The sequence below is a fragment of the Amia ocellicauda genome, chromosome 10 (genome assembly GCF_036373705.1).
Source record: "Amia ocellicauda isolate fAmiCal2 chromosome 10, fAmiCal2.hap1, whole genome shotgun sequence".
NCBI lineage: Eukaryota > Metazoa > Chordata > Actinopteri > Amiiformes > Amiidae > Amia > Amia ocellicauda.
The window spans coordinates 13,067,790-13,081,407 of record NC_089859.1 but is presented as its reverse complement, the minus strand read 5'-3'; the positions used below and the strand labels follow the sequence as shown (position 1 = coordinate 13,081,407).

The window sequence follows — 13,618 nt, the reverse complement described above, 5'->3', positions numbered from 1 at the left end:
TTCACATATACATTTGCATACAGTTCCTTATGTGTGAAGAAGTGATATGTAACAATCTTCTTTTGTGATAAAAACACAAGCTTATCCTGAGGAATACATTGGAAAGACATCATATCAACAGGGCAGCACACAGCCCCACTGGGAAATAAACCACTTGTAGCTACTTTTCCTAAAGCTGACAGAAACATACTCTTTCTTTCATTATTATTATATATTTAATATACAGAGCATCAAATAACGAAATGAAAGGCACACAGTGCTATTTTGATAGACAGCCTGCTCATAACATGGATAAGTCTCTGGTATAATGTAACAACATGACCAGGGTCCTAGGGCATTCACTGAGCGATGGATTATGCGACAAGCTGTACAGCAGATCTAAAATTTGTACTTCACTGCACATGACACAAGTAAGGATACAAAACAGCTATTGTTTTTTTTTTTTACTTGATGTTAAATACTTAAGCTCATTTTGACTTTCTTGTCCATCATGCTTCCCTGCTTAACTTTATATTTATATGTCTATCTATCTGTCCATCACCTCTGTATTTATTGATTTGACTGCATTACTGCTTGGGTATTCCAGTGTTTTCTATGCCTACAGATTTTCCTTCCCTGAATATCTGGTTTACTCATCCCTGTTTAAAACTCTGGACTGTCTTGATTTATCATTGAATTACACTTCCTGATTTAGAGATAGCAGTATCAGTGAATCTGCACATAAGACTGTTTAGACCTTTGTGTTTCTCAGCAGCTGACAACCACAAACTGCATGTATTTCTTGTTGGAACATGTCTGGCTCATCCATATGTATTGATTTCAATCAAACTATACGCTTTGTTTTCATGTTATTTTATTGAATTTCATTGTGGTCAAATGAGCAAGTGACAGCTTTGAAACTGTGATTTTATAACAACTGAAAGGTTTTGTCAAGAGTTATGCACTGCCTTATTTCTTGTGACAGACCCACTTAAAAGCCTAATTCAATTTAAATATAGGGAGATCTTTTATAAATGTTGCAGCAGTGTTACAATTCAAATCAGAATCATTCGGAATTTGTCTTTGTTTTTTTGGCATTAAAAATCTGTTTACAAACCACAGGACTTTTCTAAGAGTGTCGCTGAAATATTAATCACGGCTGTTTTGAAGTTGCAGCATCTCTTCATAAAAAGACAACTGTTGAAGACTTGCAGGGTTCGGGATTGTTTTTGTTGTGTGCCTTGTTATCGATCCAAGGTCTGAAGGTGGTCGAACTGAAGGCCAGTGTTGGGTGTTTGTATAGTAAAAGCATGTTCTCCCACTCTGTTCCAGATGAGCTCAGTGAAGCTTCTTAGATCACGCCTCAATGGGATCCTGTTCAAGCTGACCTTCGAGGAGCAAGTCAACAATATCCGCCCTGATATCATGAATGTGACGTTTGCCTGTGAGGAGGTGAAGAGGAGTGAGGGCTTTAGCCGCCTGTTGGAGATGGTGTTGCTGGTGGGGAACTACATGAATGCCGGCTCCCGCAATGCACAGACCTTTGGCTTCAACATCAGCTTCCTCTGCAAGGTACTGTGAGGCCTCCAGACCTCTCCGTCCTCTCTCTCTCTCTCTCTCTCTCTCTCTCAGAAACAAATTATACTTCAGCCTGGGTAAGGGTGCCTGCAAAGAAATAATACAACTGATCCACTCTTTTCTATTTTTCAACCAATCTAAGGAAAAGTGTAAACTCCAGCCCATAACCACCAAAAACAGCAAGCTTGTGGTTTTGTCATGTGCTATGTTATTGAATATATAACATTGAGTATTTTTAACAATGTATCCTTGCATAAAATAAATAATATCGAAGCCACTTTTAATTGAACAGTCACAGATGTCTGAGGCTTGTTTCCTAAATTTGTATGTTTTTGGCCAGGCTCATTATAGAATAATTCCAGATATGCATATTATAGACTCCACAATACCTCAATAAGTACAAGCCTGCAGATGCCATGCATTGCTTTCCTGGGCATGCACATGTATATTTGGTGGTCCCCAAATGGGTACACAGAGAAAATCCATTTGGTCTTGCTATGAGGCTTTTTACCCAAACCTGCAGACTGTCTTGGGAACCCAGTGATGCACACAGTGGGCCCCAGGTTGTTTGTGCACAGCGGGTTTATAATTAAAATTCCAGGCTCTTAAATCTATCGGACTTAAACAGGTGTCTTAGCCGCAGGAGGGGAAAAATATGACGAATGTAGTCACCAAATGCGTGGAACTGGACTTCAATGGTCACTATTTTTAATAAGCAATAGGGGCTGTTCATTTTATACAGTCTCAAGGGTAATTTACTCCATCTGCCTTACCTCACCTACCATCCGTCCCTCACTATCGAAAGTCAGAATTCAGATGTTTCTCTCATCTTTTAAGTGTAATTTTTGAGTGCATTTGATTAAATCCCTTAATTTTATATTGGTTTTGTAATTTATTTTATGGGAAGACAGAAATAGTCCACCTCAACCAAATTAGAAAAAAGTCAAAGAATGAAATAGAAAGGGAGATGAGCTATAATATCCCAATACCTCATTATGTTTAATTGAGATGAAATTTGCAAAGATAAATGATGGAACCTTTATGTTTAGAACATTAAAATTAAGCCATCAGAAATGCCCCTGAAATTAGCTGGTTTCTGGCAGAGCAGGCAAATAGTTTGAAAATTCAGCTCTGGAAAAAATTGAGACCACTGCAAAATTATCAGTTTCTCTGGTTTTACTATTTATAGGTACAGTGAGGGAAAAAAGTATTTGATCCCCTGCTGATTTTGTACGTTTGCCCACTGACAAAGAAATGATCAGTCTATAATTTTAATGGTAGGTGTGTTTTAACAGTAAGAGACAGAATAACAACAAAAAAATCCAGAAAAACGCATTTCCCCTATCAATCAACAAGATTTCTGGCTCCCAGGTGTCTTTTATACAGGTAACGAGCTGAGATTAGGAGCATTCCCTATAAAAGACACCTGTCCACAGAAGCAATCAATCAATCAGATTCCAAACTCTCCACCATGGCCAAGACCAAAGAGCTGTCCAAGGATGTCAGGGACAAGATTGTAGACCTACACAAGGCTGGAATGGGCTACAAGACCATCGCCAAGCAGCTTGGTGAGAAGGTGACAACAGTTGGTGCGATTATTCGCAAATGGAAGAAACACAAAATAACTGTCAGTCTCCCTCGGTCTGGGGCTCCATGCAAGATCTCACCTCGTGGAGTTTCAATGATCATGAGAACGGTGAGGAATCAGCCCAGAACTACACGGGAGGATCTTGTTCATGATCTCAAGGCAGCTGGGACCATAGTCACCAAGAAAACAATTGGTAACACACTACGCCGTGAAGGACTGAAATCTTGCAGCGCCCGCAAGGTCCCCCTGCTCAAGAAAGCACATGTACAGGCCCGTCTGAAGTTTGCCAATGAACATCTGAATGATTGAGAGGAGAACTGGGTGAAAGTGTTGTGGTCAGATGAGACCAAAATCGAGCTCTTTGGCATCAACTCAACTCGCCGTGTTTGGAGGAGGAGGAATGACCCCAAGAACACCATCCCCACCGTCAAACATGGAGGGGGAAACATTATGCTTTGGGGGTGTTTTTCTGCTAAGGGGACAGGACAACTGCACCGCATCAAAGGGACGATGGACGGGGCCATGTACCGTCAAATCTTGGGTGAGAACCTCCTTCCCTCAGCCAGGGCATTGAAAATGGGTCGTGGATGGTATTCCAGCATGACAATGACCCAAAACACAGAGCCAAGGCAACAAAGGAGTGGCTCAAGAAGAAGCACATTAAGGTCCTGGAGTGGCCTAGCCAGTCTCCAGACCTTAATCCCACAGAAAATCTGTGGAGGGAGCTGAAGGTTCGAGTTGCCAAACGTCAGCCTCGAAACCTTAATGACTTGGAGAGGATCTGCAAAGAGGAGTGGGACAAAATCCCTCCTGAGATGTGTGCAAACCTGGTGGCCAACTACAAGAAACGTCTGACCTCTGTGATTGCCAACAAGGGTTTTGCCACCAAGTACTAAGTCGAAGGGGTCAAATACTTATTTCCCTCATTAACATGCAAATCAATGTATAACTTTTTTGAAATGCGTTTTTCTGGATTGTTTTGTTGTTATTCTGTCTCTCACTGTTAAAATACACCTACCATTAAAATTATAGACTGATCATTTCTTTGTCAGTGGGCAAACGTACAAAATCAGCAGGGGATCAAATACTTTTTTCCCTCAATGTATGTGTTTGGGTAAAATGAACATTTTTGTTTTATTCTATAAACTACTGACAACATTTATCCCAAATTCCAAATAAAAATATTGTCATTTAGAGCATTATTTGCAAAAATTACAACTGGTCAAAATACCAAAAAATATTTTGGGTGACTTTATGCCACTCCTGGTGCAAAAATTCAAGCAGCTTGACTTTGTTTGATGGCTTGTGACCATCCATCTTCCTCTTGGTCACATTCTAGAGGTTTTCAATTGGGTTCATGCCTGGAGATTGGGCTGGCCATGACAGGGTCTTGATCTGGTGGTCCTCCATCCATACCTTGATTGACCTGGCTGTGTGACATGGAGCATTGTCCTGCTGGAAAAAATAATCCTCAGAGTTGGGGAACATTGTCAGAGTAGAAGGAAGCAAGTTTTCTTCCAGGACCACCTCGTACATGGTTTGATTCATGCATCCTTCACAAAGAGAAATCTGCACGATTCCAGCCTTGCTGAAGCATCCCCAGATCATCACCGATCCTCCACCAAATTTCACAGAGGGTGCAAGACACTGTGGCTTGTAGGCCTCTCCAGGTCTCCGTCTAACCATTAGACGACCAGGTTTTGGGCAAAGCTAAAAATTGGACTCATCAGAGAAGATGACCTTACTCAAGTCTTCTACGGTCCAATCCTTATGGTCATTTGCAAACCTCAGCCTGGCTCTTCTTTGCTTCTCACTGATGAAAGGCTTTTTTCTAGCTTTGCACGACTTCAGCCCTGTCCCTAGGAGCCTGTTTCAAACCGTCCTCGCCATGCACTTCACCCCAGCTGCCATTTGCCATTCTTTTTGTAGGTCGTTTGATGTCATCCTACGATTGTTGAGTGACATTCGAATGATTTGGCGGTCATCCTGGTCATTTTCGCCCTCTGCCAGTCTGTAACTTTGTTGTCCCCAATGTCTGCTGCTTAATCTTGTTCTTAGGTACTACTAGCACTGTTTTTGCCATCCAGCTGGTCCTTCTGCAAGAGGATAGTGATGACCACAGCAGTGTTTTTTATACCTTTCCTCGTTAAATAAGATTTGTTTCAGGTGATCACCTAATCAGTAGCTCATTCAGCAGATGAGGCGTGCCTGTGTTGGAATTCAACAGACACCAGAATGGAATGGCTGTCATACATGTAGAGATGCTGATTTAAGAAAAATTTGCAGTGGTCTCTTAATTTTTTCCAGAGCTATATATATTTTAAAATGATCTGGCCCTTGGGTACATTTAGAGAATCCCATAGGGAACATGGATTGCAGCTAGATCCCCAAAGGCATCAAAGCGAGGAAGTCTCTGAACAAATTGGGGATTTAGTTCCTTGCTGCCTGACCTGCTGTACCAATCGCGGAGTGACCTTGGACTGCGCATTTCAGAAAAATGTGGCTTCTTCGGTGAAAATGTACATTCTTCTGCAAAATCAGAGGTCAGACTTTGAGGTCTGTTTGTTTGTTTAGTTTTCTCATTTTGCAAATGTTAGTATCACTTCTGTGCTAGTGCAAATAATAAGATCCCAATTTGACTGGCATTTTTACTGCACTGTAAGAAGCTCAGAGTCTAACTACCAGACTCTAAATCTTAGTTGAGAAGAATAAGACATTTCTCCTTTCATGCAAAATTTGCTCTCCCTGAAGGATTTCAATTGAAATAATCACTGCTTACACCCAGAAGCACTTACACATGCATCGGCACACACACACACACACACACACACACACACACGCATACGCACACACACACACATTAACCTGCCTGTTATGTTATATTTTATGTAAAAAACGAAAAACAAAATGTGTAGTACCACTTATATTTTAATCTTTGTTAGTGAATGTCTTTCCAGAGTAGGATATGTTCACCATAATAAATTAAAGCAATTAATTGAGTTTCCTCGCTCCCCCTTCATCATGAGTAAAGATGGAAAGCCACTGACAGATGTCTCAGGAAATTCTTTGTCAGTGTATTTTTTGATAGTTGCAATACATGTCTGGAGGAATGGAAAACCCCACCAAGTAATATTTTATGTAATATATGGATCATATTTAATGTAATGCAATAAAATAATTATATTCAGGAGGTATACTTTGCTGAAATGACTTTTCCAGTTTTCATCTGTGTGAGAGAGCAGTTTATTGCCTTGTAAACTCACAATCCTCCAGATAAATGCTAAAATGGAAAAGGACATGAAGGCTGGCTGGTTTATAGCCTATAACTTTAACCCTTCCAGCTCCACTGTGCTGTCTGACAGTACCTTCCCAGGGGCATACTGTTTACTTGAAAGTTGTTTCTGTTATTGTTACGCATTTATTTATTCCAACCATTTCACTGGAAAAAACTAGTCTGATGTAATGGCTGTTTGGAAAGATTGAAATAGACTAGTCATCTGAATAACATTGTTTTTATTTAATTGAAGGCAAATCTTTTTAAAAAGGACAGGTTTATAAGGATCATAATTTGTCATGTTCTTAAATTGTGTACTTGTCCACATTTTGTATGAAATTACATTGCAGTCTCAGGAATTGTCGAGTTTTGAAGACCTGGAGCATTAGAGGCTCCTACAGGTTTTTCCTTTGTCACTCACAATTTGTATGTTGTACCTTGTTTGAACAGACAGTCTGCTGGTTCGATTTGGCCGATCTAAAGAGACATGGCCACACTGTTGTGAAACCATCACGATGCACCAACTACGCAAAGTTCTCTGTTAAATAACTACTTGGATTGTATGTGAAACTATGTAATTGAAAACAGTCTTGTTAGTATCGATCGTCGATAATTTATTAGATTTGCCCTATGTGTTATTAAAGATTGCTGACAATATTAAACCTTTGGAAGCTACCGTTTTGCTATTGCCTGAGTTCGATAAAGCTAAAACCAATTATTAATTTTTCTTTCATAACACTATCTCTATAATATTTGTGGCCACAAGCCTAACCTGCTCAGTGCTGGTGTGGACCCAAATTGAATGTAGGTAAGGCAATTTATATCCTGTCTAATTTTTAGTTGATGACATTTTTACTTCATCCTACTTATTTTAACACGATTCTAGGCTGCGGTATCTGCCAGAGCTTTTATTAGAAAGTGAATTGAATGCAGTTATGTAGTATCAGATCAGATTCTTAAATTGGATAAACTCCTTTATCTTTAGATCAGGCCATAATCAACTTAATACATATGGAAAGATATCCCTTTTGAGACTAGCCCTAGGTGTTCTGTAAGAGAACAGATCTGGAGATTGTGTTGTCGACCACACAGATATTCAGAATGTATATATGTTTAACCTCTTAGGAAGTAATTCCATCTGAAAACGGTCATCATTATTTAAGCATCATCTAGGTGGAGACATCACAGGGTCACCTCTATCTGGACTGTAAAGTGGAAATACTATAAATCTCTGTAATGGTTGAAAAAGTACCTGCCAAATATTTTGTAACTCAAATGAACAAAGGGGACTTTTCTTAATCTTTCCTGCCAGCTGTATCTCTACCACTAGGGACGGTGTGTTGTAAGCATTTTTCATTTCCCTTACCTCTTTGGCATTTCTAACAGGTAAATAGAGTATTTTTTATTTTTATTTTATTTTTTTATTTTTTATCTTTTTACTTCAACAACAACAGCAATGAAAAAAGCAAAAACAACAACAACAAAATAAGCAAGAAGTTCCAAGGCACTGGAGCGTTATGTATGCATCTATAGATATCATTTCAAATGAAATGGACTTGTGATTTCTTTGATCTGGGCCGAATCCAAACAGAGATTCATCCTGGATGTGAGTGGATTGATGTTATTATCTGTGAAAATCCTGTAATGCTATATTCTGGCCATCATCTGCCTAGGACACAAAGGGCATGCAGGCTCTTTTAAGCTTCAGTTAACTTTAATCTTATTGAAAAGAGAAAAATCCAGCCCTCTGTTTTGGACTCTTGGCTTCCTGTCATAGACTTTTCAAAAAAGTAACTTCTGTAGCCCAGATCTGACATCTATCTGGAAAGGTAGACTCTGAGGAATCCTCAGAAAGATTTTACAAACTTCAAATAAAATGAAAACAACCTAGTGGGAAAAATCGTATTCCTTAGTTACAGCAGCTTTCAAAGAAGAAAAAGAAAAAGCTTTAAATTAGACATTATGATCATTAGAACTGTTCTTTCCTCCCTTTGTCCTTCAGGGATAGGCTTATCAAACTACATGCCTTGTAATCTATTGTATGTTTATAATGAATGCGTGACTGTGTGCTTAAATATTATACAATGTTTCATGAATTTGCCTTTATATCTGCCTATATTATATATACCATACTTGTGTAACAATATGTGAAAGACAGAGAAAATAGGGACAGCTAGGTTTTGTAAATATAAATATAAATTAATTACTGTTCAAACATTCACATTCAACTACAAATTGTGAATGTTTTGAAGATATTGTATCCGGGTGGTGTGGAATATTTGAAAGCTTTGTTTAAAATGTTTTATTGTGCAAATGCTTTCAAATAAACTTGATGCTTCCTAAAAGAGAATTAATGGCCATGACCTAATGGAGTTGATACACAGTTTAAAGTGGTAAGATATTGTTTCCTTTTGATACACAAATGCACAGCACACTCATGCATACACAAACATATTTCTATTTATCTAGCTATCTATTTACATATGTAATTAATCTCATACATTATATATAATTGTATTATTATGATTATGTCTGCATGGAGATCTAGTATCAGATCTTTATTCTTCTAATTTACGCAGACTCTTTTGAAGGCTGCTTGTCTTACAGTTTTGAAGCTGTACAGTTATGTAGCTATAGCACACGTGACAGATATTTGAATCAATTCACTGAAGGAAAGTGGAGTAATACTGTTTTTTATGCACCATAATACAAATGTGTGCACTCTGACACATGTGCAAGGATTAAGGATGTGTAACAGCCTACGTAACTGCTATAGCAATGGAATCATATTACCAAGAACACATTACATTGCTTAACAATGCCAGTACGCCACATTTTCAGGTGAAATGTTAACTCTTTACAGTCGGCAGTTTTATTAATTTAAGTACAATTATTGAACTGCACTGCATTTTTACGAGTGGTTTGTTATACATATTAATCAATTACCCAAATGTTTACCCTTTGACTACATTTTTTAAAAACAGAAATTACCTATTAGTCTTTTACAACACAATAGCTTACAATGCAATATCAATAAACACACGTTTAAAACTGAACAAAACTGACAACATGAATGCATCAGTCTGCAGATGAATCAACTGAATTTTAACAGACACATTCTCTTTTCATACATCTTAGGCAAGTAACACAAATCAGTATAAATGCATACATTTAAAACTGTAAAGAAATAGAACAGATACAATTGTATCAGTCTGCAGATGAAACAATTGAATATTTCCATAGATCAACATATAACTGTACTCCAATTGTTTACACGCAAGAAAATGTCTGACATGTTCTTCTTACACGTTTTACACATTCTTGAACTTGAACTTACAGAGAAACAGATAGCAAATGCAATGCAATGGTGTGTAGTTGAATTGATCAAACAAAGTGAGATCCCACTACCACACTCTGATCAACACTTAATGTGTGGCATCCTCTTTTCATGTGCTTCACGTTCATATAGGCTAAGCTAAACATATAGGCCTACACAATACTGCATTGATTGTTGAGGCATTTGACCTGATGCAAACTGTTAGAGGACCTCCTGTTTCACAATAACAAACGTCAACTAATGTATTATGCCATTATGCATACACATCGAACTACATTGACTTCTGAGGCATAATCATTCCCTAACACATTCATTTACGTAACTTCAGTTATTATTATGTGTCATAATGGTTTGGTCTAGCAATATAAGCTACATCACATTCCTTACTAAGAGGTTTAAAACAGTCTGTTTGTCTTAATATTCAGTAATGATGTAAGTATAGCACGTTCACCACAAAACATTAACTCTTTGGTGTTGAGTATTTAAAATAAATAAATAAATTGTATTCAGTGCACTTATAAGCATTTCCTATAAGGCACACACTATTCATTGATTAATTAATTATTTTCACGTGTGTAATTATTTGCACACAATTCCCCTTATAGGTCTGTACAAACAAACAATTACAGCACAATTTTTTTAGTCACATTCTTGTAATGCAGAAATCTGTGCTACATGAACACAACCCTTCAATTACATCATATAATGGACTCGTTATGATAACAGACAAGTCCAAACATCAACATAGTCATAGTTCTCCTATAGAAGACATGTAGGTGCGTGCTTTTACCACAACAAACACAGTGAGCTGCACTGCTCACAGTTTTACACGGTAACTGTTAATTAGGACTTTAAATGTAATTTACTTGGGTCACAGACAGGGCTACTCCACATGGGGACAAGTCTAGTTATTATTATGATTAGGGTTAGATTATGGTTAGGGCTCTGGACTCATGACTGGAAGGTTGTGGGTTCAAATCCTGGGTGGGACAGTGCTGTTGTACCCTTAAGCAAGGTACTTCACTTAGATTGCTCCAGTAAAATGCCTAGCTGTATAAATGGTTACAAATGTAAGTCACCCTGGATAAGAGCGTCAGCTAAATGACAATAATAATAATTATAAGATTGTTTTCCCTTTTTTTCAGCTCTCTGACACTTTTTCATTTGACTGTCTGAGCCCCAGTGGTCAGAAAAGTGATAATTTAAATGGATAGAGAGTTCACACACAAAAAATGGCAGAGGCCCAAGGCATTGCCCAAAGCTAAAAGGTTTTCTGTCACACATACAAGACAAACACTCATCATGGCAGTAAGTGAGATTAAAAGATTACAAAGGGGCGATGCTTATCAACGATTTCAGACAGCAGTATTCCAGACTTAATATTGAAGCTGGGCAAGTCCGTCCAAACGACAGTGGCTTCTGTATCATTTGCCAGGATTCCCCAGGCATGTGCAGTGGAGCATGGAACACACAGTTCAGAAATTGGAATACACAAATTAGAACTTGGAAGATTCACACATAATCATTGTCAGTGAAGAGAGATTTGATGCCAAAACTCTACTAGTTAAATTAAGTGATCAGAGCTGACATGACTGAAATTATTGGTAGAGAAGACAGGTAATTCCCCAGACTAGGAACTTCTTTTGCTTCCATCCATCCATCCATATCAATAACCGTAACCAGTACAGAGCCTCGGACTGCTTTTGCTTGTATTACAATAAGTACCTCTTTAAATATTGAATTTAAGATCAAAGTTTAATATTAATTTTTAATTTGTAATATTTATCCTCCGAATTAGGCTGGTATTAAAACAGAACTTTGACCCACTCACCAGTCACAAATTATAAACTGGTTCTTATTGGCAGCTTTTGTTTTGCCAGAAGCTACTTTCTTTTGTGCTTTAAAATTCTGTCACCATGTACTTGGGTTATAATTCGCTGGTGGGTCACAGTTTTGATTTAATCCCAGCCTTCATTTTAGCGATCAATCTAAGCAATGAGAACATGACTAACTACACATGCTCTTATACACAATTAACAGTACCCATATAATTTGAAGGTTAAAAGTGAATTAAAGCCTTAAATAGCATATACACAGTATTGGAGGGATTAGGCGGGGTGGGCTCTGTGACTCTAGGGAGTTGTTTGCTAAATATACAAACAAATTTGACACTTTATTGGAGCAGTGAATTTCACAAGCAGAATCTCAAATGAATCAGAAAAGAAATTATAGGAATTTGTAATATCAGCCGCCAGACTTATGTGAAGAAGTTGGATTTGAACTCTGCTGCTCATTTCCTGCTGAATGAAACACTTTCAAGATTACATGGGGAACATGGGGGCAGTAAGTCATAATGTACTGGATCCATGCTGTATGTCTCTGCATTTTGAATTGAAAGGGAATCTTTATTTCCCACACTAATTATAAATAACTATGTATTTACCTCAGCGTTTTTAATTATCTTGCATATCTTGTTGCCTTGAATATATGATATGCTCATATATATATTTTTAAGTTTTTCCTACCACCTTCCCCTTGCTGCATAGTTGCTTCATGAAGAACTAATCCTGTGGGTTAAATCTTTAAAAACTGATATGTGCTAACTCTGAGTGTGTTTTTTGTATATATAAAACTCAAAAAAAAAAAAAAAAAAGTTAGCTTCCCTTTATGCTGTCACCGTCATTGATTTGGGGAGGCTCAAAAAAGAGTCACAAAAATTCAATACAAACTGCTGGGCAATCAGAAGGGGGCTTATGGAATATAGCACCTCGATTCTACGCTTGGGTTCTTGTCATTGACAAATGAGATGCAGGGCTGTGCACTTCAGTATGAGGAACAATACAAGTGACAGGCCTTGTGTCAGATAGTGCTGAGTGTGCACAGAGCCTCAATAAAGCAGTTATTACCTAAGGTGACTGCTTGATCCTTGCCAATTCGCTACGGCTTGGACCCCTTTACCTAGACCTGAGCCCGTGGAAACTGCGTTTTACCTCAAAGAGGCAGATCAAACGAGCCCTTGACTCGGCTGCAACTTCCATCTGCACTGAAGTTGAAGGGAAGAGCGTGAGATTAAGATTGTGGCGAGGAGGAGATTCGAGCTAGGCCTGACGATGAGCTCCTGCCTTTTCAGTTTGTGTGTGCTCTCCCCTTTGGAAGATTAAAAAAGCTGTAGTACTATTGATGCCTAAGAGGATGTATGTGTAGGTGTAATTGTGAAGGGTTGAAAGAAAGGGAATGTGTATTGCTGCCTATTTTCAGTGTTATACAGAGTGCTTCACTATTATTTATACTGAAATCTTTTCTATATGTATGTATCTAAAACAATTCCCATAATTGCCTGAATAAGAACTATGTTTTACATGCATCTATTATTTGATTTTTTTAATTTGTTTTCTGTCTTTATTCAGATCAATCAGAGAATCATTGTAGGTTTATATATAGATTGATAATAAAACTAATATAACACCACAGGAGAAAAAGCACTTATTTTACGGCATGGATGTACGTAGGTATTGGCTATTTTTCGTTGGCTTCTTCAAAGCAGATGATCGTCATCTTCCTAATAAACTTGTGACTCATTCCGATAAAGGTAATGACTGAGTAATCTCCTAAAACCACAGGGTTTCACTGTTTACCAGTCAGGACCCTTTTGTAGTTGGGGAATGTCAGCAACACATCCACTCACACTAGCAGTAGTTTGGGCTGTCAATGATAACAACATTGCAAGTTTAATCTTTCACTGAGTTTAGACAAATTGACAGCAAAAAATAAATAAATAAATACCACTAAACAAAAAATGTAGAGGGAACACAAATAGGATCTTACATTCTGTTCTTTTTACTAGACTTCCTTGTTGCTGCTT

The 13,618-nt window shown here is 38.0% G+C and overlaps 1 protein-coding gene across 6 annotated transcripts in view; it reads left to right on the top strand.

Moving 5' to 3' along the window:
- The window catches only part of diaph2 (diaphanous-related formin 2), a 501,500-nt gene that overhangs the window by 308,212 nt on the left and 179,670 nt on the right, over nt 1-13,618 (top strand). For all 6 annotated transcript variants that reach the window (XM_066715009.1, XM_066715013.1, XM_066715012.1 and 3 more), the window contains one exon: nt 1,312-1,551. In XM_066715009.1, coding sequence (XP_066571106.1) covers nt 1,312-1,551 — 240 coding nt within the window. The remainder of the gene's footprint in view (nt 1-1,311; nt 1,552-13,618) is intronic.